At 41.3% G+C, this 25,711-nt stretch overlaps 1 protein-coding gene across 1 annotated transcript in view; it reads right to left on the bottom strand.

Annotated features, from left to right (window-relative positions):
* Positions 1 to 6,340: 6,340 nt before the first annotated feature.
* Positions 6,341 to 25,711, bottom strand: part of NT5E (5'-nucleotidase ecto) — a 51,369-nt gene continuing 31,998 nt past the window's right edge. Inside the window, exons 5-9 of the mRNA XM_069974706.1 lie at positions 24,057 to 24,211; positions 21,612 to 21,720; positions 9,798 to 9,947; positions 8,949 to 9,149; positions 6,341 to 6,549 (exon numbers count right to left, since the gene is read on the bottom strand). Coding sequence (XP_069830807.1) covers positions 6,365 to 6,549; positions 8,949 to 9,149; positions 9,798 to 9,947; positions 21,612 to 21,720; positions 24,057 to 24,211 — 800 coding nt within the window. The 3' untranslated portion in view covers positions 6,341 to 6,364. The remainder of the gene's footprint in view (positions 6,550 to 8,948; positions 9,150 to 9,797; positions 9,948 to 21,611; positions 21,721 to 24,056; positions 24,212 to 25,711) is intronic.

Below are 25,711 nucleotides of genomic sequence, written 5' to 3'. Positions count from 1 at the left end.
CTAGAGTGCCAGAAGGGGGTGGGGGAAAGATAATAATAATAAAAAAAAAAGTATACTTACCAGCCCGTGCCTTTTGGATCTTCACAGTAGATACCAGACATCCAAAGGGCTTAAAGTGTCACTGTCGTGTTTTTTTTGTTTTTTTTTTTGCAGAAATCAATAGTTCAGGGGATTTTAAGAAACTTTGTAATTGGGTTTATTGGCCAAATATGCCATTATCTGCATTCAAAAAGCCTTAGTCACTAGCAGAGAACACAGTGGGACCTGTGTGAAAGTCGGTATTCAGAGGTCAGTGCGGACTTCAGAGGAGATAGCCTGGTGATGTAGCTGTAAATTAACTCTTTGTTGTTCTGTTTTGGTGCCTCATCTCCCTCTACCCCTCCCCTCTCCATAAGAGAAACATGAAGACAGTGGGGAGAGCTTCAAACTGCTTTCTCATGATAAAAATGCATTTTTCGGCTAATAAACCCAATTACAAAGTTTCTTAACCCCTTAACAATGCATGACGGGTATACCCATCATGCGGCTGTGAAGGGGCATCAGAGAGGGCTCCCGGCGTGAGCCCTCTCTTCAGCCCGCGGTCCCCAGTTGCTATGTGCAGCCAGGGACCACAGGTCTTAGCTGCGGCGGCCGGCTAATTAACTATTCAAATGCAGCTCTCAAAGCTGACAGCTGCATTTGTATAGTATCTGTGCCCCCTGGTGTCTAGTGGGGGATCTCCCCTCCGCGATGCGATCTCGGAGGGGAGATCCGTTGTAATGAGCCGTCCGGGGCTCAGCGTCGGAATTACGTTGATCCTGGCTCGGCAATCCATTCAGATGGTCTGCAGCAGACCATTATAATAGAGCACCGATCTGATGGATCATTGCTCTATTATATACACAGCATTGATATCAATGGGAGATCAGTGCTGTGTATATAGAAGTCCCCCTCAAGGCTTCTAATTACTGTATGTGAAAAAAGAATTAAGTGTTTTTATTAATAAAAAAAAACCCTCCCCTAATAGTCCAAATCCCCCCCTTTTCCCATTTTATAAATAAACAAACAAACAAACAAACATATTTGGTATCGCTGCATGCGTAATCGCCCGAAATATTAATTTATTTAATTTATGATTCCTCACGGTAAACGGCGTAAGCGCAAAAAATTCCAAGGTGCAAAATTGCGCATTTTTGGTCGCATCAAATCCAGAAAAATTGTAATAAAAAGTGATCAAAAAGTCGCATATTCGCAATCAAGGTACCGATAAAAAGTACAGATCATGGTGCAAAAAATGACACCTGACACAGCCCCATAGACCAAAGGATAAAAGTGCTATAAGCCTGGGAATGGAGCGATTTTAAGGAACCTTTATTTTCTATAAAAGGTTTAATTTTTTTACGAGCCATAAATTAATATAAAAGTTATAAATGTTACATATCGTTTTAATTGTATCAACTTGAGGAACATATATAACATGTCAGTTTTTCCATACGACACACGGCGTATTTCAGTGCGCATATAATTTTTTTTTCTGTTTTCGCAGCATATTTTATGCAAAAATTCAGCCTGTTGTTGAAAAGTACAATTAGTGACACAAAAAATAAGGGCTCATGTGGGTCCGTAGGTGTAAAAATGCAACTGCTATGGCCTTTTATATACACAAGGAGGAAAAAACGAAAACGCAAAAACGAAAATTAGCCCGGTCTTTAAGGGGTTAAAATCGCCTGTGCTATTGATTTCTGCAAAAACATTTAAATGACAGTGACACTTTAAATCACCGTTATGATTTAATGTACCAACACTAATTTTTATTTTCCTTTTGATGCATCTATCTACTCTTTTTTCTTTTTATCTTTTGTATATGTATCTTAATGTATTTTTATTTTTCATACAATTTTGTATTTTGATATGTGCGTAAAAGGATAAGAAGCCCCTCCTTTGTGGGAAGGATGTGACTAGGAAGTGGGTGTTACTCTGTATTTGTATAACCTATATAAGCTAGAAAGTCACATATGCACCTATGCTACCACTAAGATCTGTATAGATCAAAACACGTCAGCTACTGTCAAGCCGTTATCAGGTTTTATTGTTTTTTCAGTTGTCACAATAAAGAGTTCGCTATGGACTTTTGTGGTGCTGGAATTTTCTTTCCTCTTGCTATCCATTGGTGAAGCTTGCACCTCCATGCACCTGGTAAGGAAATATTCAATGCGTGTGCAGTGAGCTGGATTGCCTCCTACTGTGTACCAGCCTGTGCCCACGCAGTTCTGCATCACTGGGCTCCCACACTGGCTGTCAGTTACTCACAGCTTTGGAGTAAGTCACAACCTAGGGTAGGGTAGGGAAAGGGGAGAAAATAGCTTAATCAGTCAGTCAGTGACTGTGGCGGTGTCCTTCCCCAGTCACTGACTGGCTGAGCAGGGCATCCATCAGCTGGGTCATGATGTTGAAGGACTGAGAGATGGAGAACCCTGGCAGGGGTCCAGCAGTGGGACCGGTAAGTATTGGTCTTTACTATGTTCCCCCCATCCCTTGCCTGAACTGAATCCCCCCCATACTCCTTTAACCCCTAGACGACTTTCGACGTACCGATACGCCATGGGTCACGGTCTCCAGACGACCCTGGGCATACCAGTACGTCCTTTCCTATGAAGCTTCGTAGGAAGTGGGGGCCGGCTGCAGTGAGCAGCCTGGCCCTCACCATTAATGACAGGCTGCAGCGTGTCATTAACCCCTTAAACGCCACGACCACGGCATTTAAGTGTCAGGGGCAGTCCCCTGTCACTTACCGATCTGTACCCTTGCAGTGTGACAGCCGGAGGTCTCTCACCTTCCTCTGTTTGGTCCGATCGGCGTTCTGATGATTAAGTCTGCTTAATGATTAATGAGCAGGAAGTCTATCGCACTGATCAATGCTATGCCTATAATAAATCTCCCCTATAGAGTACATAAAAGCACAAGTGTTATAGCATATGTCATGTTTCATGCTGAATTCTTGCAGATGATTTTATACTGTCCATATAATCTACTGTTTAAAAAATATGTTCACTACTATTGTTATATGTTCAGTGATATTTTTATATCTGCAATAATTAAAGTTGTTTCCACTCCGTTGACTGTCTAGTGGTGGAGATAAAGATTTTTTTCTTTTTTTGAAAGAAAAAAAATCAATCAATAGATAAATAAATATATAGCAGAGCTGAAAGTACAATAAAAAAATCTTCTGCCAATGCAGAGATGAGTTTTCACATGGAAACCCATGAAATTATCACAGCATTACAAGATGTTTTATGTTCAGTTAAATTTGTGTTTTCTTTTTTTTTCTTTTCATTTTTAAAATTTTTATTTTTTTATTTTAAAAAATTTAGTTTATCCGTAGAATAGCAAATAAATTAGTAGAAGAGGTGTCACACTTGTACGGGAGGTCGAGGGCAAAGCTGATTTTATATTGAGTATGTGAAACCCTAGGTAACTGTGACCAAAGTTAGGATGATTGACATAGTAAAGGGAACTTTTCACCTGTTTTATGCTGCCTGAGGGCCACATAATATAGGGATAGACATTGTTTCCTGTGGTCAGTTACAGACATTTCATTGTGTAGTTTAATAGCACTGGAGCCCACAAAGCAGTCACGGATTGCTTTAGAGGAGTCTGCTGTCGCTCGTACAGTTTGCAGCTGTGTTCTCGGCATAAGTGCTAAGCTATGCTACATCAGGGGACAGACCTCTGAAAAAAATGTGTCTGCCCCATGTTATGCGGCCGTCAGCAAAGGAAGCATTACCTAGGTGAAAGAATCCCTTTAATAAATAATAAAATTATAAAACTAAAATAACCTTAATGTCCCAATTTTTTTCCTAAACAATGAAAAATCAAATGAGAAAAGTCCTTATTAATAAATTGATAATGTTCTAAGACCCTTGGGTATCATAGAAAGTAGAGGAACTAAGGCCGATTCACACATCTGAAGCTCTGGACCTGCAGCTGCAGACAAGATTATAGATGTGCATTCGCCACTATCCACAAAGTGTCTGCAGTTGCACTGACCCCTTAATTCCCAATAAATGATTCAAGCAGCAAATATAGTTTGCATGGCTGTGTATGCAGCCATAGAAATGAATGGGTCCGCATTCTGTCCACATTTGCAAGAATACACAGATGTATGAAAAGGGCCTAAAAGATATTGTTGTTGTCCAAAAAAATAACAAAAAATGTAAAACCACCTTCCTACCTATTAGTAATAAAACCCAACATGTATAACACAGTAGGAATGGAGTGCAAGCACTGATTAATTAAAGCACACACTCAGTTCAGTAATGAAACCAAATTTGTTTAACACAGTAGGAGTGGAGTGCAAGTACTGATTAAGTAAAGTGCACACTCAGTTTAGCAATGAAATCCAACATGTATAACACAGTAGGAGGGTAATGCAAGCACTGATAATGTAAAGTGCACACTCAGTTCAGTAATGAAACCAAACTTGAATAACACAGGAGGAGTGGAGTGCAACCACTGATTATGTAAGGTACATGCTCCATTCACTGATCCCAGTAACTTGGTATAATTCAATAGGAGTTTACAGTGCTCAGTGAGTGAATAATATGGACTGTGTCTTCACTGGTCCAGGTGAATTCTTATAGGCACCCATTAACTTGGTAAACTTGACACTTGGTTGACAGCTACAACAAACAATCACCCACAATGAGCCCTCCTTTCCTCTCTTTCCCTATATCGCTGTTAGTCTCTCCCTGCTCTGCTCTAACTGCCTGCTGCCATCCTGCTCTCTCCTCCACACACAGCCGACTGGCCACCTCCACTACCGAACTGCCATATATAGATGGGGAGATGCTAACATCACAGAGGGGCCTGACGCTGATTGGACGGGTACTAGGCATTATGGTTAATCTCTTTCTCCCGCCCAGTGCAGTTACGCTCCAGACAGCATTGGTTTTTTTGTTCAAATTTTCTGTACGAATGGGGAAGAATTCGCTTTGCAGAATGAAGTGAATTGACTGCCCGGTTCACAGTGAATTTTGATTCGCCGGAATCGCTTTGCTCATCTCTAGTTTGAATTGATAAATCTTTGACTTCTTCCAATCAGAGTAACTACTAGAGGAGAAGGGTTGTCCCGTTGGATAGACACGTTCAAAAAAACATTTCAAGATGAATTCAATGAGCACTGCATTAACTGTAAACTGTGTATACAAGTGTTGAATGGTCCCACTGATGTCATCTTAGAACTTGCTAGAATGTTTCACCACAAAGAGACTAATGAAACCTATTTACAGTAGAAAACCCTAAAACCGTTTTTTCCCCCCTAAATAATCTCTCAGTATGAAATGACTATAAAGTATATATAGAGGAAACACAAAGATTATATACATATGTACTGTATTTCTTATGCTTCTACTGACTTTCATTTCCCCACTGTAAGCCTGGAAAGCACTGTATGCTAATTCTGTGCAATTTCTGCCCCCTGGCTGCTATTCTCTGTTTCACTTGATGAATATTTATGAGAAAGCAAGTTTTTTTTCCTACAAAATAAAGATTTTCAAGAATAGTTTGGTAATGCTACAGACAAAAAAAATATATTAAGAGGGGAGATCAAGTAATAGGGCATATGCTAAACCTCTGCAAACAGAACGGCACACTACAGGAGATCTCATTCGAATGTAGAGGACTGCAGATTGTGCTTGAAATTGTACCAGCACAAAAACAATGTACTTTATACATTTCAATTCACTTTAGGTTAGTGGATTTGTAGTAAGTTTACCATTTGTTTTTATGCTGAAAAATTCACTTTAAGGCCTTGTTCACACTGCAAAATAATGCCAAAATACCAAAAAGTGGCAGTTTTTTTTTTTTTTTTTTTTTTTACAAAAACAGATTGCCAGTTATTACATTGAAAATATGGCCATATTATTTTTGTATTGTTTAGTTTTGTTTGTGAGACTTTATTAACAGGATAAAAATTGAGATTTTTTAAATTCTGAAATATATAAATATTTGTACAATACTTGGAATATGGAATATCGGCTATAGGCAGCATATTTCTATAGTTTTCATATGCCTTTGATACCTAATTGTACATTTGTATAAAGCAGCTAGTTATTGTACACTAAGATACACTTAAAGGGTTTTTCTGGTCTAGATATTAAAGGAGAAATCCCACTCCTCCACATTTCCAGCATTCCTTTTCTACAAATTTCAACATCCGGTCTCTTCTGAGGAACATAGCACTACTGCCATTTTCCAAAAACTCTTTACAAAATGTTCAGTTACACTGCAAAGGTTCCCAGCAGAGTTAGTAATATGTTGAAAGTAAAAAGTTGAAATCAATATTTAAAATTGGGACTAAATCTTTGTTTGAAATCTTTAATGATTTTTAGAGTATTTTTTGTATCAACACAATTAAAGTCATAAAAAAAACCAAAGGCAAGTTCATCTGAACGATGTGCGAAGAGGACTCGGAAGAGTTGTCTTGTGTAAACTGAATTCTTCCTTCTACCGCAGGGTAGACTCTGAGCATTTTACGAATGAAATTTCCAACCACTGCTACATCAAGATCACCTACAAAAAACATAGAAATAGGTATAAATAGGAGCAAAGATTTGTATTTTCAGCTCATTCTTAGGGTACTATTACACGGAGCGCTAATCGGCCGAATCGGCCCGATTCGGCTGATTATCGCTCCGTGTAATAAATACAACAATCAGCCAATGACAACGATCATCGGCTGATCGTTGATATAGGTTTGAACCTGTAATTGTTGGGTGCCGATCGCGCATCGCTACGTGTAGTAGCGGTGCGCGGGTGACGATACACATTACCTATCCAAGCTGCAGGGCTCCTCTTGTGGTCTTCTCCCTGGGTCCCATGTGCTTCAGCTTCAGAGCGGCCTGTCTGAGCTGATAGGCTGCTCAGCCAATCACTGTCCTGGACCACTGCGCAGTAGGAGCCCTGCAGCCTGGACAGGTAATGTATAAAGTTAAGCAAGGGCTGCAAGGACATCAGTAAAGATGTCCATGCAGCCCTTGTTAAACAATAATCGGCCCGTGTAATAGGCCCAGTTATTATCGGGCCCCCATCGGCGCGTGTAATAACACCCTTACCCATGATTAGAGATGAGCGAACCTCAAGCCAGCTTGGGTCCATCCGAACCTATTTGATATTGTGGATGAAGAAATTGATGGATGAAGCACTCAGGCTACCTGGAAAACATGGATACAGCCATGTAGTTTGTAAGCTGAGGGGCGGGGTCCTCTTTCCCCAAGTACCAGTCTGCCATTTACCTCATTTATATAACGTGTTTTGATTTTGTAATGTTTCTGTTCGTCACCCACTATCGCTTGTATAGCGTTCTTGAAACAAGGGCACTTTAAAAATAAATAATTATAATAATCCATGTTTTCCAGGACTCCCCAAGGCTGTATCTAACTTCTTCAGCCAATGGTAAATTGCTGAACATTTTGGTTCGAACGAACCTCCAGCCAACTCCACTTCCAAGACAAACTCATCTCCTGAGTGACAGCTCACTCAGCCAATTACTGTTCGCGATGCTGTCCCTTCTCAGTCAAGGATTGGCTCAGCAGGCCCAAAACCTCCCAAAACCAGTCCACCTCGGACTTGGCATCAGCTGCAGTCAGCGGAAGAGACCGGGGGAGCACAGAGAGGTAAGCATAGGCTCTTTATTATTTTCTGTATAAGTGCAGCTATATAGTAAAAGTTTTCTAATACCGGATAACCCCTTTAAGTTTATTTTATATAGAGAATATATCCTTAAGGGTAGCTTCACATGTACCGGATCCACAGCAGATTTTATGCTGCGAGTTTTCAGTGAAATCCGTTGCGGATCCTGGTATAGTGAAGTTCTATGGGGTCACATACCCGCAGCGGAAATCCCCTGCGGACCCGGTATGTGTGAGGCTACCCTTAATGACTTTTACAATGGTCAAACCATGGGTAAGTGGACACCTCAAGTTAAAAAACTTGGGGACATTGTTGTAATCTGTAAGCAACTTAGGTTCCTTGTTTTAATCCTTTTTATTTTTGTTTAAAGCGAGCACATAGTGCCTGGTAAAAATAAGCAATGTAAAAGCACCTTAAGGCTATGTTCTCACACAGTATTTTTCTCAGTATTTTGCAACCAAAACCAGGAATGGATTGAAAACACAGAAGGGCTATGTTCACCCACTGTTGAAATTGAGTGGATGGTGGCCATTTAATGGCAAATAATTGCTGTTATTTTAAAACAACGGACGTTATTTATCATTAAATTATGTCCATCCACACAATTTCAACAGTGTGTGAACATAACCTGTGTTTTCAATCCACTCCTGGTTTTGGTCGCAAAATACTGACCAAAATAATGAGCAAAAATACTGTGTGGGAACATAGCCTTAAGGCCCTATTACATGAAGCTATTATCGCCTGTATTCAGCCGATATCGGCCGTTACGGCCGATAATCGTTTTGTGTAATAGAAGACAATGATCAGCCGACATGCACAATGTTGGCTGATGGTTGTCTTTCTCCTAAGGGATGCCCGGATGATCTGACGATCACCTGGGCAGCCCCCCTGCAGCTCCCTGCGGCCCTCCCAGCTCTTACCTGCTCCTCCTCGCTCGCTGTCAGTGCGTGTAATAGCGCAGGCAGCGGGCGGGGGAACAAGAAGCAAGTAAGCGCTGACCTAACAGGTCGGCGCTCGCATTCTCTCCACATCGCCCCATGTAATAGGGGCTTTAGACTACTTTTTGTTGTGTTCAGTTTGTAAAACAAACAAATAAATGCCATGTGTTCAATGTGTTTTTTTACGAGGTGTTTTTTGTTTTTAATGCCCATTGTAGCTTTATTCCCATAAGGTAAGGAGGAGTTTAAAAGACATATCCTATAATAGAAGAAATGCTGATGCCTTAATGACACAATAAGATTTATTATTTAACATACATGGTGGAATTATTCACAACTTACCACTATCATGTTTCAAACTCTCATTTTTTAGCATAGTAAAACCATCTCCACCGTCAGCAACGTATGCAGGAAGAACTACTTTGTACACTTCATCCTTTTGCACTGGAACATATTTTGGTACTCGACATTTAGTGCAAACAACTTGTAAGCTGACGACTCTTTCTCCAGGTTTGTTGTCGAGATTGTAAACGACTTTAATTCCTATGAAAGAAAAGTAAAAAATGATTAAGGAAATTGTTTTATGTAGTGCAATTGAGGGGAAAGAGATCATTTTCAGGCTTCACAAAATTACCAATTTCCCACAATCTTCAGTTACTATGAAATCCTATTTGTTCACATGTAGCAGCTATCTGGGTCTGTGCAATTTATTTGAATGGGGTTTGTTAAAATGTTGCACACCGAAATTACATTCCCACGACGGAATAGCCGCGGAGACTTTAAGCGGATTCCACCACTCAGCCTTCGGTTAAAGTTCTGCCTGTCCCAAAGCTAAAGCCAGGAATGGATTTGAAAAGAAAGAAATCTCAGTCTTTCCTTTATGACCTGTTCCCTGTTTATAGTCTGTTCCTGGCTTTGGCTTCAAAAATAAATCTCTGTGTAAAGGCACCCTAAGCCAGTGCAACCATCCACTTACATATCACACCCAGGTTTATATAATATCGTATATGCTATGGGAATTGACCGTAAGTGTAGTACATCTTCTTTCAGGGTTTATAGGCTAAATAAATCTGTGAAAAAATTATATTTTTTTCATGACCACTATCTGTTACATTTTTAATTATTACAAACTTGTTTTAATGCATACATGTACTTTGTTTTTAATGGCATTGGAAATAAGAGTCCACCTACCACCAACTTGTAAAAACTCTCCAGTACTGGCTCCATATCGATGAACACTGTGCTCAAATGCTTCTTTGAGGGTTGATCCTTTAATTTCAATCAAATCAAAAGTACCACCGAATGGTAGCACCGATAACAAATCTTCGAGGGTTATGGTTCCTGTAAACCAGATAACACATGTATTATTGCAAAACGTATGCCAGCATGTTTTATAGTGTTTATACATAAAAATAAAATAATAAACAATAAACATAATAAAAATAAAATAATAAAAGATAAACATACATCGCTAACATAAAAGTGTAACTTTTTATCCCATGTTTTATGTTTAAATCTATAGCCGTATATGTACAGCACAGTATAACCTCTGTATATGTATGGGATTCAGAGTACAATGACACCGGCTGACAAGCTGTCACTATTGGCTGTTCCTGCCATTAGGCCAAATAAGTTTATTGCTCAGGCGCCATTTCAGGTTTCGCTTCTGGCAGCAGAAAACCTAGAATTGGCCCTAACCACAACATAAAGGCAGTTGCAGTTTCATAATTTTATAATTTAATTGCAGTATTGCATTATTTAATTGAAGTACTTAAAGAGACTTTGTCAGTAGGTTTAGGTTGTCCTGTCTCGGGGTAGCATAAACTAGTGACAGAGAAGCTGAACAGAATGATGTATCACTTACATTGTTCTGTGCAGCTAATCCAGAGATATCCTCCTGAATAACATGGACAATAAGTAGTCCTCTCCATTATGTGCATGAGCCCAGTAGTCCTGGATATTCATGAGAATCAGAAAACTCTGCCTACCAGCTGCTCATTGGCAGTTATCTATCCATGCTGTGTATAGGCAGTCAACTTCCAATCAGCAGCTGGAGGGTGGGGGGAGGAGGGGGTGTGGCAAGAATCCTATTCTCCTGCATATTAGGAGAACAGCTGAACAAAATGATGTAAGTAATACACTGATCTGTTTAGCATTTCTGTCACTAATTTATCCTGCCCTCATTTTTGGTGGAGTAAACTCAGGGACAGATTCCCTTTAATTATTTAATTGTAGTACTGCATCAGTTTTGTGAAGTCGCTGCAGTATGGCAATAGTGCTTAATGAAACTCCAACTTGTGAACATAGCCTCAGGACCAATGCTGCTCTCTTATCCTGACAGTTTATTACAGCTGAGAATTTCAAACCTAGAAAAAAAGTTAATTTCCCCAAATGTTCTAGTTTTTCACTAAAAAATAAAACGCTGAATGTATCACTCACTACTTAACAAAAACAGAGGCGATATGCCATTAAAGCATCATAGCACACCAAAAAATATTATAGCAATAAAATAACTTTATTACAAAAGGTACAATATTATAGATAAATAGTCCCAAAGCGAAAAACATTTTAAATACCAACATGGAGGCCCCCGCTATGGTACCACCCACAATGACACCCCAATACAAATATATCATACAACCTGTACAAAATAAAGTACTGGTGCAATATCTATACAACCAAAAGCTAAACCTGAACCATATGAATCAACGCAAAAATTGTGTGTTTTTGTGCTGTGAAATAATAAAGATGTACAGTATGTCAAGGGTAACCAGATATCACCATAAATGATAAGGAGACAGGGTGAATATGGGGTGTCAAGGAGGAGAGCCCCACACCGCCCAACCGGACTTAATCAAGTATATTTTTAAGTGCTTGGCGCAATGTCAGAGTTACGCCCCGAAATAATATCAAGCCAGGGGCTACAAATCACTGCAGACGTCTGGGGCTAAAGGAAATTTGTGAGATTTGTCTGGAGGTCACAAAGCATCCATTTGTAAGAAAGAGTTGTACGTAGGTTGGATGTTTGTACTGTCTGTTTGGTTATTTAAGTGTTATACTCCTCTTTATACATATATGGAAATTACATAGAATACAAGAAATTGCGTCTATATATCTTTTTTTTTTTTGACTGTCCAAAATCACCCTAATATATTGAAAATGTTTAAGACATGTATTTTTTTATGCAATAAAAATAAAAAACCACCAAAACCTAAGGCGTGCTGTGTTTTTGAAAACAAACAAACAAAAACTGCACCCTCTTTGGAAAACACCACAAAAAAGGACTGTAGGTATAGTGTATTTTTACTATTGATTTATGCTACTTTCTGGCCGCAGCATGTCTCCAAAAATGTAGATAAAATGGCATAAAAACACCGCAAAACAAAAAGCCTATTGTATGAACACACTTTCAGGGTGCGTTCACACGTACAGGATCCGCTGCAGATTTCATGGCGCAGATTTGAAGTTGAAGATTCAAAGCAAATCAAATCTGCACCATCAAATCTGCTGCGGATTCTGTACGTGTGATTGCACCTTAAAGGCGCTATTACACTAAGGGTATATTCACACGGACGGGCTCGCAGCAAGATTGTCGCTGCGAGCCCGGCAGGTCCTGGCAGTTCCCACACACTATATACTCGCTGCTCTAAACGACCGCAGCGGGTATGCAATTCTGCCGCCCTTAACCCCCTCTGCTCCCGCCCGGCTCCACCGCTGTAAGCATACATTACCTGTCCTCGCTGCACGGGTCTGGCGTCCTGCTCTCCCGTCCGGCGAATTAGTGTGTTGCCCAGCTGCAGCCACTGATTGGCCGGACGGGAGAGCAGGACGCCGGACCCGTGCAGCAAGGACAGGTAAAGTATGCTTACAGCAGGGGAGCCGGGCGGGAGCAGAAGGGGTTAAGGGCGGCAGAATTACATACTCGCTGCGGTCGTTTAGACCGCAGCAAGTATGTAGTATATGGGAACTGCCAGGACCTGCCGGGCTCGCAGCGAGAATCTCGCTGCGAGCCCGTCCGTGTGAATATACCCTAAACGATGTCGGCTGATCGTTGTTGTCGTTTGTCTTTTAACATGTTGAAACAGAAACGACCAGGATAGCAGTAATCCGTTGCTGTCGCTCTGTGGAATAGGAGCAGACCTCTGCTATGTTTTATGGGCTGCCCGGACAATCTAGTGATCACCCGGGCAGCCCCCCCCCCCCGCACCTCAATGCCCCCCCACCTGCTTAAAGCGCTCGCTTGCTCCTCAACATTGCCCTGTGTAATAGGGGCTTAAGGCATTTATGATAAAAAATGGCATGCACAATAAAGCGAGATTTACGCTCATCAGCTTTATCTTCACCAGAAGACAAAGGAGAGAAACTGGATCTTTGTTCCTATTAAAGGGGTTATCCAGGGTTATAAAAGCATATCTGCTTTCTTCCATAAACAGCACCACATCTGTCCTCAGGTTGTGTGTGGTATTACAATTCAAGATTTATCCATAAAATGACACAGGAATACAGTCGTAAATTTGACAAGTGATGGAAAGCAGAAACATCAACATGTTGGTGGACGATAAAACAGTGGGGGCCGTAAACTGTTAAGGAAGACTCAGATAAGGAGTGTGAAAGTTTCATTGTCCGGATGAGAGGTCTCGTCCATAGTTTTGATTTTCTTAAAAGCTCTAAGGGGCACATTCCTTGGAGGGGTTATCTGACAAATTAAAAAAAAAAAAAAAAAAGCACACAGAGAGACAGGAGACACATGATGAAAATTTCCAAGGGGAGGGGAAGTTGGGGCAGAGCCGAGATGAGGAGAGCAGCTACTGAAGAATTCTTTATCGTAATGTATCCATGTGACATATTCATTCCTAATCTCAGTGTGTCAAAGGGTGTCATGAGTTTGTATTCCCAGACTCTTATGTCCCTCTGAAATTTGATAAGTCCCTATAATATCAACACTTTCATATCTGTGATGTTGTTGGTCAGGGCTACAGAAATGTTGTGTCACAGGATGAGCTGTCCTGATAGCTTTTGTGTGATGTGTGACTTTATTTTTCTCCTGAGTCTCTGCCCGGTTTGACCTACATAGAGACCCCCCAGTGGGGCATTTGGTACACACAATTACGTAGACTAGATTTGGGTGGGTTCAGGGCATAGATACTCTAGGCCAAGGCATTTTGACACATGGCTGAAAGTGTAAAAGTTGTTTTTTAGTACAATAACTGCATCACCTGCCGAACGGACCCCAGGACAGATCTTGGATTGCAGCTATCTGATGGTATAAGTGGTTGGGGGGGGGGGCAGATTGTGGGTCCAGAGTCGCTTTAATACTGTCTGTAGTCATTATGTATAGTAAGGTCTTACACTTTCTCTGATTTCAAGAAAAAAGTTCCCGGTAGAGATAAGCAAAGCTAATCTGGCGAATTAAGAATCACTGTGAATTGTGCCGTCAATTTGCTTAGTTCTGTAAAGCGAATTTCCACGGATTTGTTAAGAAAATTAGCAAAAAAAAAAAAAAAAAAGCCATGCTGTCTGGAGCGTCACTGGGTGGGAGAAAGGGATTAACCATAATCTCTAGCACCCGTCCAATCAGCTGCAGGCCCCTCAGTGATGTCAGCTCCTCCCCCTCTATATAAGGTGGTTTAGTAACGGAGGTGGCCAGTCGGCTGTGTGTGGAGGAGAGAGCAGGATGGCAGCAGGCAGTTAGAGCAGAGCAGAGAGAGACTAACAGAGTGATATAGGGACAGAGAGGAGAGAAATGGCAGAAATTGGATGATTGACAGGCTGAGTGACATTTTTTTTTAATTTGTAAATTTCCAATTTTTGACACTTTTACAACAACATGCTTTAACAAATAAGCCCTTCTGTAATAGTCCCAGTATTGTCGCTACTATAGTTTTGGCTGTTTTTAATAAAATTTGTTAAAATTCGAGTTTGACCAAAAATTGGCGAAGCTCACTAAACTTATTTCCAGTTGCTTTGCTCATCTCTAGTTCCTCAAGTTGTTGGAAGACATAGTGAGCTCCTTGGAATTATACTACTTAGATTTATATTTATTTTAGGTGATTACCTTTTGTCCAGAAGAAAAACTACGTGCAGAGCCAAGAGCTTAGGGCCCTTTTATGCTGGCCAAATATCGTCAGCGACCACTCCTAGAAACGGTCATTCGGCCTATGATTGGTCCACGTAAAAGTGTTGATGAGCGGGAAAATGCCTGCTTGTCAGCTGATTAGATCTTTTGTGCGGCGGTAAAATCTATGGTTGTCATCCGCACATGTGTAAACAGGAGATATGCGGCCGATAACAATGAATGTTAATGGCCGCATGATTCATTGTGCCTTGTAAAGGAGTGCACTCGTTTGTGTCCTTGCACGGCCCCATATCGGGCTGTGTAAAAGGACACTTAAGGTTGCCATATACCTTTAATAACTAAGGGCTGAACAGTCAGTTATCTCTCTTTTCCAGCCCTCATCCTTTTCACACATAAGAACGTTGAGCACGGTTGAGCATTCCTGTATTCTTCATGGGGAGAGCTCTGGAAAGCACCAAGCCCTCTTGGGCCAATATGGAATAATGGCTATTAAAATATTTTTGTTCCTGACAGGTTGTGTAGAGAATTCTCTGAATGATGGCAACTGAAAGACAAATGTGCCAGTACAATATATAGACATTGCATCTACAGAGGTGCCAAAGGGGATAGAGGTACAACGGCAACAATCATAACCTTCAGCCAGGGCTTTGCAATCTCTATAGGCCAAGTAATGTCTCTTAGAACAGGCTTTTCTTGGTCCACAGTCATTTAAAATAAATGTCTAAACGCCCTGTAAGTTTCCATGTTATACAACCTATGACTTCAGACCCGGTTTGTTTACTGAAGGACGCGTCTGGTTAGTGGAGTGGTCATTTCTTGGGTGTAAATAAAAATAGCAGCCAGTGTTTATAAAAGTTTCAGCTGCCCATTATATAATGATTTTACATGAGAAACTAATTACAGAGATGAATACAAACAAATAAGAAAGAGGTCCACTCTGACCACAAGTAGTAATAGATGAAAAGCTTTCTAGAATTAAAAAGGTTTGTAGAAATTTAGAAAAATGGACTTATGTGTGAAGAGTAAAATAGTCATTCAATGTTGGTTTCCTATTTACCAGTCAGAGAGATATGCACAGTGCAGTATAAAATGCAGAATCTGAAGGCATCAACTATGAATGGGGAACAACAACTTTGAGCAGGGGACAACGTAGTTATAGCTAAAAAATAGAGGGTAGAAAAAAGAAGACAAAACCAAAATTTTATTAGCATACCAATAAACATTTTGATCCATTAAAATTTTCAACTCTATCACTTCTGGACCCCTCAACATAGAATTTTAGACCTTTCTATAGAGCATCCCCAATTATTAAGGATGAGGTATAACCCTCTCCAGGGGACACTGCCACCAGGCCATTTCTCCAGCACTTCTGGCCAAGTTTCAACCCAACACTCACAGAGAATGTATAGAGACTTCACCAGATGTTCCACAATATGTCTTCTATTTAAAGATGAAGTCCCACCAAAGCTTAAATCATCAGGCCGGTGGGGGCACAGGCGGGGCAAGTGGGTGTAAGAGAGAATAATAAACAATAAATAATAATACCCGCTACCTCTCTGAAAACTCTCTTCTTGACCCCCTTCAGTCCGGCTTCCGTCCTCACCACTCTACAGAAACTGCCCTGACTAAAGTCTCTAACGATCTCCTCACCGCCAAATCTAAAGGTGACCATTCTCTGCTCATTCTCCTGGATCTATCTGCAGCTTTTGACACTGTAGACCACCAGCTCCTCCTCTCCACGCTCCGCTCTATCGGCCTCAAGGACTCTGCTCTTTCCTGGTTTTCCTCCTATCTCTCTGACCGCTCCTTTAGCGTATCACTTTCTGGCTCCACCTCATCTTCTCTCCCCCTTACAGTCGGGGTTCCTCAGGGATCAGTCCTGGGCCCTCTCCTTTTCTCACTTTACACTTTACCCATCGGACAAATCATCAGCAAGTTTGGTTTTCAGTACCATCTTATGATACCCAGCTGTATACCTACTCCCGTGATATCACCCCCGCTCTTCTACAGAACACCAGTAACTGTCTGTCTGCCGTCTCTAACGCTATGTCCTCCCTATTCCTTAAACTAAACCTTTCTAAGACTGAGCTTCTTGTCTTCCCTCCCTCTGCTAAACACCCTCCACCTGACATCTCCTTCTCTGTCTGTGGTGCGACCATAACCCCTACACAACAAGCCCGCTGCCTTAGGGTTATGTTTGACTCAGATCTGTCCTTTACTCATCATATTAAATCTCTTTCACGTTCCTGTAATCTGCATCTAAAAAACATCTCTTAAATCCGTCCCTTCCTTACGAACTCTTATTGTCGCTCTGATTCATTCCCGTCTCGACTACTGCAATTCCCTACTAATCGGCATTCCTTCCTCCAAACTCTCCTCTCTCCAGTCCATTCTCAATACAGCGGCCAGGCTCATCTCCATGTCCAGCCATTATACTGATGCCTCCCCCCTGTGCCAGTCACTACACTGGCTCCCTGTTAAACACAGGATACAATATAAAGTCCTCCTGCTCACCCACAAGGCTCTCCACAGTGCTGCACCTCTATACATCTCCTCCCTCATCTCTGTCTACCGCCCTACCCGTGCCCTACGCTCCTCTAACGACTTAAGACTAACATCCACCTTGATCCGCACCTCTCACTCCCGTCTCCAGGACTTCACCCGAGCTGCACCAGCTCTATGGAATGCCTTACCCAAGACTGTCAGACTCACCTCCAATACCCAAAGCTTCAAACGTGCCCTCAAAACACATCTGTTCAAGCAGGCTTACCAGGTTCCTTAATTTTTACTCAACCCTCAACCCCCCCCCCACACACACACACAGACACAGACACCTCCACCACGCACACACACACAGACACATACACACACACACACACACACACACAGCATTTAAGCACTTAGACCTGTGCATGCAGGCATTGGCTGGTGACAGGTTCACCCCCCCCCCCTTACCTGCACTGCCTTATTTATAAAGATGCCCGGACCATAAGAACAATGAAGCACTTTGCCTCTCTGCCATTTTGTCTTGCACCCCCTCCTGATAGTATGTAAGCTCATGCATGCGAGCAGGGACCTCACTCCTCATGTATGGATAATTATATGTATCTCTGTAATGTCTATTTTTTGTCTATGTATGTACCCCAGAATTGTAAAGTGCTGTGGAATCTGTTGGCGCTATATAAATAAAAATTATATTATTAAAATTATTATAATAAATAATAAACCCCTCCCCGTGCCGTTGTTGCACTGATCCTAAGTTCCGTTCCCTGGTTCTTTAAGCTGCAACATCACCTCCTGGCTGAGTGATTGCCCGCTCAGCCAATCAGTGACTGGGGTGGTGTCTAGCCCCAATCACTGATTGGCTGAGCAGGCAATTACTGAGCAGGGGACAAGACTTTGCAGTTAGCAGAGCTGTAGGACCCCGAAGCAGCACTATGAGGCATGAGGAATGGTGAATTTACTTGTTTATTATCCCCCCGCCCAGCCTTCCTGCCATTTTTAGTTTTCGTGAGACTTTTCCTGTAACTTCATTCACATTCACACATCCACATAAAAAATAAAAATATTAAATAAAACATTTTTAACATTTATCTTTTTATTCCCTCCTCAATGACAACCTCTCGCCTTGTCCCTCTCAGTTCCCTTATCTTTTTGCCATCACCTTACCACCAACTTCCTTTTTACTAGGTTATGCGCACACACAGTAAAATAATAGAAAAATATGGCCGTAATGCTGAGGTAATTGGGAATTGGGAATTGACCATCAATGCACACACACACACACACACACACAAACTGCTGTAATTATTTATAGTCGTAAGAATAATAAACATAGTTATTATTTATGACCTGCTTTTGCAAAAAACAGCCATTTATTTTTCATCTGTTCACACATTGTTTAATCTTAAAGTGGCTCTGCACCCACAAACCACTTGTACCTTTGGATAGCTGCTTTTAATCCAAGTTCTGTCCTGGGGTCCGGTCGGCAGGTGATGCAGTTATCGTCCTAAAAAAACAACTTTTAAACTTGCAGCCCTGTGTCAAACTGGCATGGCCTAGAGTATCTGTGCATTAGACTTGTAATGCCTCTCCATCCCTCCTCCCCACCCTCTTCACCATTAAGAATGCTCCAGGCAGATTTTCTACTATTCCTCACCTGTGTAAGCACGGCACATGGGCTGGATCGTTAAGGCACCTGTGCAGTTTTCACTGCAGAAGAATAGGAAAGAGGGTGAGGAGGAGGGATGGAGAGGTGGTGCAAAGTTAGGACGCAGATACTCCAAGCTACAGCCGTTTGGCACAGGGCTGCAAGTTTAAAAGTTGTTTTTTAGGACAATAACTGCATCACCTGCCGAATGGACCCCAGGACAGATCTTGGATTAAAAGCAGCTATCTAAAGGTACAAGTGGTTTGGGGGGACAGATTGTGGGTACAGAGTCGCTTTAACTCAAAATTACGGTCATATTTTGGTATTATTTTACCGCTTGCTGCCCTCTTTTTGCCTACATCCAGAATCGAATTCTAATAAAACAGCCTAAATATAGTAGCTACAATACTGGGAATATTACAGAAGGACGGATCTGTTAACACATGTTCTTTTAAAGAGGACCTGTCACCCCCATGCCGGGGTGACAAGCTCCCGACCCCCCCGTTAGAGCCCCCTATACTCGCGTGATCCCGATGGGTCCCGCTTCCTGAGCCGGTTGGGTCACTGAGATATCAGCGCCCGAAGCCTGGCGTGCATGCTGACAGGAGAGTCTGATGCCCATAGAGAATGACGGAGCATCGGACTCCCCATTCTTTCTCTATGAGCGTCTGAGTCTCCTGTCAGCACGCGCATCGGGCTTCTGGCGCTGATATCTCCATGACCCGACCAGCTCAGGAAGCGGGACCCGGCGGGATCACGTGAGTATAGGGGGCTCTAACGGGGGGTCAGGAGCCTGTCACCCCCGCACGGGGTCTCCTTTAAAAGTGTAAAAAATTGGAAAATTTAAAAAAAAATGTCAATCAACCAGTCAGTCATTCAATTTCAGGCAGGGACAGCGCTGGACCTTGGTGGAACAGCAGCATAAAATATATAAACTTTCTAATAAACCATTTAACCCATATTAATCAATTATTTTTTAGTAGCTATTTGAGCACGAGCTGAGCAGCAGAGCAGATAGGTGAGACTGAAAGACTGTGAGAGAGGGAAAGTTTGCCAGGTGTGCTTTTCACACCTAGGAAAGGGCCACCAACTACTGTTGGTTAGAATCCTCCATCCATGAAGCCTTAATCTATTTGGTGAAGGTGGAATTAACTTGGCCCTTTTTACTGTCTCTTTCTGAGTTCAAGGGTTAGGTTGTACATGGACCCTTGGACATTTCTAGAAACTGTTTTAGGTGGCTTCCAGCCGGGGCTTGAATACATATTCAGCAAGTTCACAAGCTAAAAGGGAGGGAAAGACCCAAGCCCCATGCGCATGAGGGAGGAGGAGTCTATGTCCTCCAAAACGTCCGCGTTGAGGACGTACCTGGGCGTCCGTGTCTGATGGATACAACTGATGGAACTTGATAAAAATAAAAGGAATATATGTCAAGAAGGCATTCGTGAGTATTTTGTGCCCTGGATCCTCAGAGCATGAAGGTTCATACCGGACCGAGTGAATCTACTGATTGGTGAGATAACCATTTATTTCCTCCATACCTATTGTGTTATACATATTGGAGTATACGGGACCTGTGGAGTCCGGTTGTGTGGAGGTTGCTTTTAAGACTTGTCTATGCGGGACTATTCTATGTGTGTATCTGTTTTACATATTGCATACATTGTGAGTTACGGTGCAGCTAGTAGTTTGCGACATAGTCCAGTAAGACCGATAGGTGACTGGTGACTACATGTGGAGCAGTGTGTTTGAATGCTGGCTTTTGTTCTATTAGCATTAACTTCTGCGGCTAACTAGACTGTACAAGTCCAGCAAGTTTCAGTGTCTCAGCGTTGTACACCACTGGATCGTCTCTTCCCCTCGACAAAATGAAGACATCTGAGAGAACATTGTCTAAACTTGCATCCTTGGACCTTCAGACTTACATTTTGTGCACCTACTTACAGCTAAACATCCTGAGCAGTAATGGTACTTAGAATAAACCCTATATGAAGCAATTATTATCTCACTTGACAGGTTAATCCAGAACGTTGCATTATTACCAGTGGCCTGGCTTTAATATAGTCAGGCAGGAAATTAACACATTTTCTCCTACAAGTGACAAGTTTGAACAAAAGTTTCTTTGTGCTCTGTTGTGCAGCAATGACAAGAAACAAATTCTCAGTGTACTAGCTTATTCTACATAATAACGTGAACCAAACTGAAGCCGCTATTGCTGCTCTGACTGCCTTTTAGTGACCTTGTGCAATATTATTTAAAGGGGAACTATCCGCAGGTTAGACTAATCTTACCTGCTATGTCCCTATTGCACAGGAAACACTGAGGATGTAGGTATGTCTCTTACAGTTCTCCTCAGCGCCGTTTCGGTACAGTTAGAAGTTTCCTCCATGGTCCATGAGACTGTTAGGAGCACTGCCCACCCCGAGAGCACCAATCCAATTAGAGAGGGGTGGGCCAGCCAGGGCGAATCAGCTCTATGAGGCAATGGTCCTAATGGGTGCCCCAGTGTTCCTAACGGTCGTACCGGACTGTGGAGCAAACTACTAACTGCACCAGAACGGCTCCAAGGGGGAAGGTAAGACAAATACCTTCCTCCTCAGCGTCTCCTGTGCAATAGGGAGCTATAAGCAGGTTAGATTAATCTGACCTGCTGATAGTTCCCCTTTAAAGGGAGAATATTTATTTTTTAAGGGAACTTTTTCTAGGTGTCTATATACTTTCTGAACACTGTTGTTGAGTTGCACATATTGCAAGGACAGGTTACGTTATTCTTTACACATACCATTATTGGTTTTCTCATCAATAGATGCTCTTACTCCACCACCATTCATGATGCAAAGGGAAACGTGGTTCCATCTCACTTCATCAGGGTTCCGAATGTTGTTATATATCTTAAATATATTAAAAAAAAAAAAAAAAATCATTATATAAGATGAATTTAATGAAGCAGGTATAACAGGAGAACATTATGTAGTAGCTTATGAAAAGTGAAGATGTAAAAAAAAAATCTGCCAGAAAATCTATCCTTTAGGGGTTAATCACACATAAAATTCATATCTAATTTTTTTCGCAAAAATTTCTACAAAAACATGAATCTGACCTACTGTCTGAATATACTCCAAATTAGCGCAACTATTAGAGCTAAGCTGAAAGCTGCAGTGGTACTCGCTGAAAATCTTACAAATTCCCCATGAAGACGCCTGTTAGCACATGCTACATGTAACACATCTGTTTGATGGTGTCATGCGATTCCTTACAGCTGCAGGGCATATTTGTTAAATTGGTTAATAAATGGATCCATGGGATCACTTAGGTGGGGTTTGCAGGTACCTCAACATGATCGTAACATTTTCTTTTCCGCAACTAGAGATGTACACAAATGTGTGCCAGGACCTGCACAGATAGGTCACATGGGGTGTGCAGGTTCTGAAGCCACAGAGGAGAGAGTGTGAACCTCTTCTGGGTCTGAGGTTAAGAGATTCATAGTTATTTTAGTTATTTTGAAGGTCTAATGGTCTGTATTTATTTTTCTATATGTCATAAAATGCCTCACTGCATTCTTTTTTTTTTTTTTTATAAACATAACCATATAAGGGATTTTTTTATTTTTATTTTTAAGTGGTTGTGGTGGTTATATGTGGGGAATGAGGTAACATTGCAAATCCTACATTTTTTTCTGATACAATACACTGTATAGTATAAATAATTTTTCTTATTTTTTATTATTCTCAGGGTCATTACCACAGCGGCTGTATCAAACATATATGCATTATTTTAAAATAAACCTTTTTAAAAATGGCGAGGGAGTTTTATTTTTAAAAAAATAAATAAAGCTTTATTAAAGCAGCAACTTTTTGCTGTGTACAATAGGACTTCTTACCCTGAATGAGGAGATATGACTTCTATTTCAACTTGTCACTCCAGTTCAAAGATATAAGTTTTGGAAGTTTTATGCAAATTAGAAGATAAAGCCAATGGGGCATTCCCATTGGCTATAAAACATTTGGCCCCTTCTCTCCTCACTAATGCCCCTATGCTTTCATGTAAACACCCACTGTGTTAAGATTGCCAGAGCAAACATTGCTGGACTTGAAAGCCCAGGATAATACCCTGTGGGCTTTATCTCCCAATTTGTATAAAATTTCTTATATCTCAGCGCTGGAGCAATGAATTGAAACAAGAGTTATATCTCCAAAAACCTGCTGACAGTTCCACTTTAATTTATTTATTTTGTCCCATTAGGGGAGTAGAAGAAAAGAATATCTGATTGCTAGTACAGTGCTTTGAAACACATAGTATAATGTAAGAAGCACCAAATGTATTTAGTGATACATGCCTCCTTCTTTTTATCTGCCCTTGAACTGAAATCTACACCAGCTTAGTTGGTGTAAATTATAACTGTAATTTAAAAGGAAAATTTAGCAACCAATCAACTGTTACCAGAAAGTGCCACAGATTTGTAATTTACGTCTATTAAAAAATCTTGTCTTCCACTACTTATTAGCTGCTGTATGTCCTGCAGGAAGTGGTGTATTCTTTCCAGTCTGAACAGCAGGAGAAGTTCTCTATGGGGATTTGCTACTGCTCTGGACAGTTCCCGACATTGCCAGAGGTGTCAGCAGAGAGCACTGTGTCAGACTGAATACAGCACTTCCTGCAGGACATAAAGCAGCTCATAAGTACTGGAAGACTTGAGATTTTTAATAGAAGTAAATTACAAATCTCTGGCACTTTCTAGTACCAGTTGATTTAAAATATTAATTTTTTTGCTGAACTACCCCTTAAGGCAACTTCTGACATCAATTATAATAGGTATTGGACTGCGGGAAAAGTGGCATCAGTGGTGCAGAATTGGACTAACATATTCTTATTTGTGCAATTTTTTTTTTAACTTTTGTATGCCATGCCAGATTATTGCCAGTGAATGAGAACAGTAAGTGCAGAGGCTGAATGGGTTTTTTACTATTCTCATTCACTGACAACAATCTGCTCTGCGGGCACTGCGAAAGTTTTACAGTATGAGAGCAGCACTTCAGATCTGGATATCTTAATATGATTTGGAAAAGAGACCACAGGCTTAACTCTCGAGCTGCGGCTTGCGGCCCCAAAGCAATATTTGTTACAGGTCCCTGTACATACCATGTACTCTTTACAGATGTACTGTTTAGTGCATGACTTTAGATAAAGTGAACAAAGAAATACCTGTCAAATATATGACAGCCCCTACCATAGCATCGCAGATTAGATTTCCCAAATTGCACTCTCGAAATCGACACTCTAGAGAGGAGCCGTTTAAAAACACTAAAGTTTTTCCCATTTCTTGAGTTGAGTAGATATTTAATTGTTCCTTCCATTTGTTAATTTCCACTAAAAGTGCTGGATCTAGAAGAGAGATACACACAGAAGTGTCACTATATAGACAGGCATTCAATAATATAAGGAACTACTGTATGTTTATTGTGCCAAGTTTAAATGCTGCCAGAACACTAAGTGGAGCCGTCCCTACGTACGTTTCGTTATCTTCCTCAGGGTAGTTCCCTGAGGAAAATAATGAAACGTACGTAGGGACGGCTCCACTTGGTGTTCTGGCAGCATGGGTGAGTGCAATAATATTGGATGGTAACAGCAGCTGGGGACATTAGGAGACTTTTAAAGTAATCTGATACATATATATCCCCGTGTAACATACTAAGATAGAGGTTAATATATGAGACATTATCACAATTGCATTATCCATGATGATTTATTTCTGCTGACACCTTTTTTTAAATTGTACTTTTTAATTATTGTGGTAATTTTTTTAACTTTACTCCAATGAAATTTGATGTGTATTTGGTACCTATTTATACATAATAAAAATCATTTTTATTTCTTATGAACTAAGCCCAGTGTTTGTTTGTATAAAATATAGTGTGGGTTGTTTTATTGATAAGGTGACATCTGGTGGTGCAGGGTGGTACTGCAGCCTTAGTTGTTAGATTACCCCGTTCCCCTTATCTCAAACCTTGTGTGTAAATATTACAAGTAGAGATGAGCGAAGCAGCAGGAAATTTGTTTCGCAAGCTATGCAAATTTTGGGTCAAATTCGTTAATATTTGCAAATAGAATCTTAACGAATTTAAAAAAAAAAAGGTAAACTATAGTAGCTACAGTACTGGGACTATTACAGAAAAATTGGAAGATCACAATTTTAAAAAAATGTCAATCGTCCAGTCAATCATCCAAGCTAATGAAACCCAGCTTGTATAACATCACAGTAGAAGTGGAGTGTGAGCACTGATTATGTAAGGCGCACACTCAGTTCACTGATCCCAGTAACTTGGTATAACACAGTAGGAGTGTACAGTGTTTAGTGCCCAGTGAGTGAATAATATGGACTGTGGGGGAAATGTATCAAGCAGCGTATTTTATTTTTTTGGCAGAAAGTGCCATTTGCGAATATTTTATTCACAAATGGGTTATTCATCCGCTGGGTACGCAAGGGGGGCGGGGAGGAGGTGTGGAGGTGGCAGAATGGGGGGTGCTGGCGTAGGTTTCCTGCCATGCGCACCAGTGTGCACCTCTACATAAATCTCCCTAGTGACGGAGCTGCAGGACATTTTTAAGTCTGGCGAAGAAAACGTCGGACTTAATAAATGTCCCCCTCTGTCTTCACTGGTCCCAGTTACTTGGTAAACTGGACACTTGGCAGCTACAACAAACAATTACCCCCAATCAGCCCTCCTATCCTTTCCTCTCCTCTCTGTCCCTATATCGCTCTGTTAGTCTCTCCCTGCTCTGCTCTAACTGCCTGCTACCATCCTGCTCTCTCCTCCACACACAGCCGACTGGCCATCTCCATTACCAAACCACCTTATATAGAGGGTGAGGTGCTGACATCAC

The sequence above is a fragment of the Dendropsophus ebraccatus genome, chromosome 6 (genome assembly GCF_027789765.1).
Source record: "Dendropsophus ebraccatus isolate aDenEbr1 chromosome 6, aDenEbr1.pat, whole genome shotgun sequence".
NCBI classification, from domain to species: domain Eukaryota; kingdom Metazoa; phylum Chordata; class Amphibia; order Anura; family Hylidae; genus Dendropsophus; species Dendropsophus ebraccatus.
The sequence above is the reverse complement of the archived record's forward strand: the minus strand, read 5'-3'. Positions and strand labels throughout refer to the sequence as shown.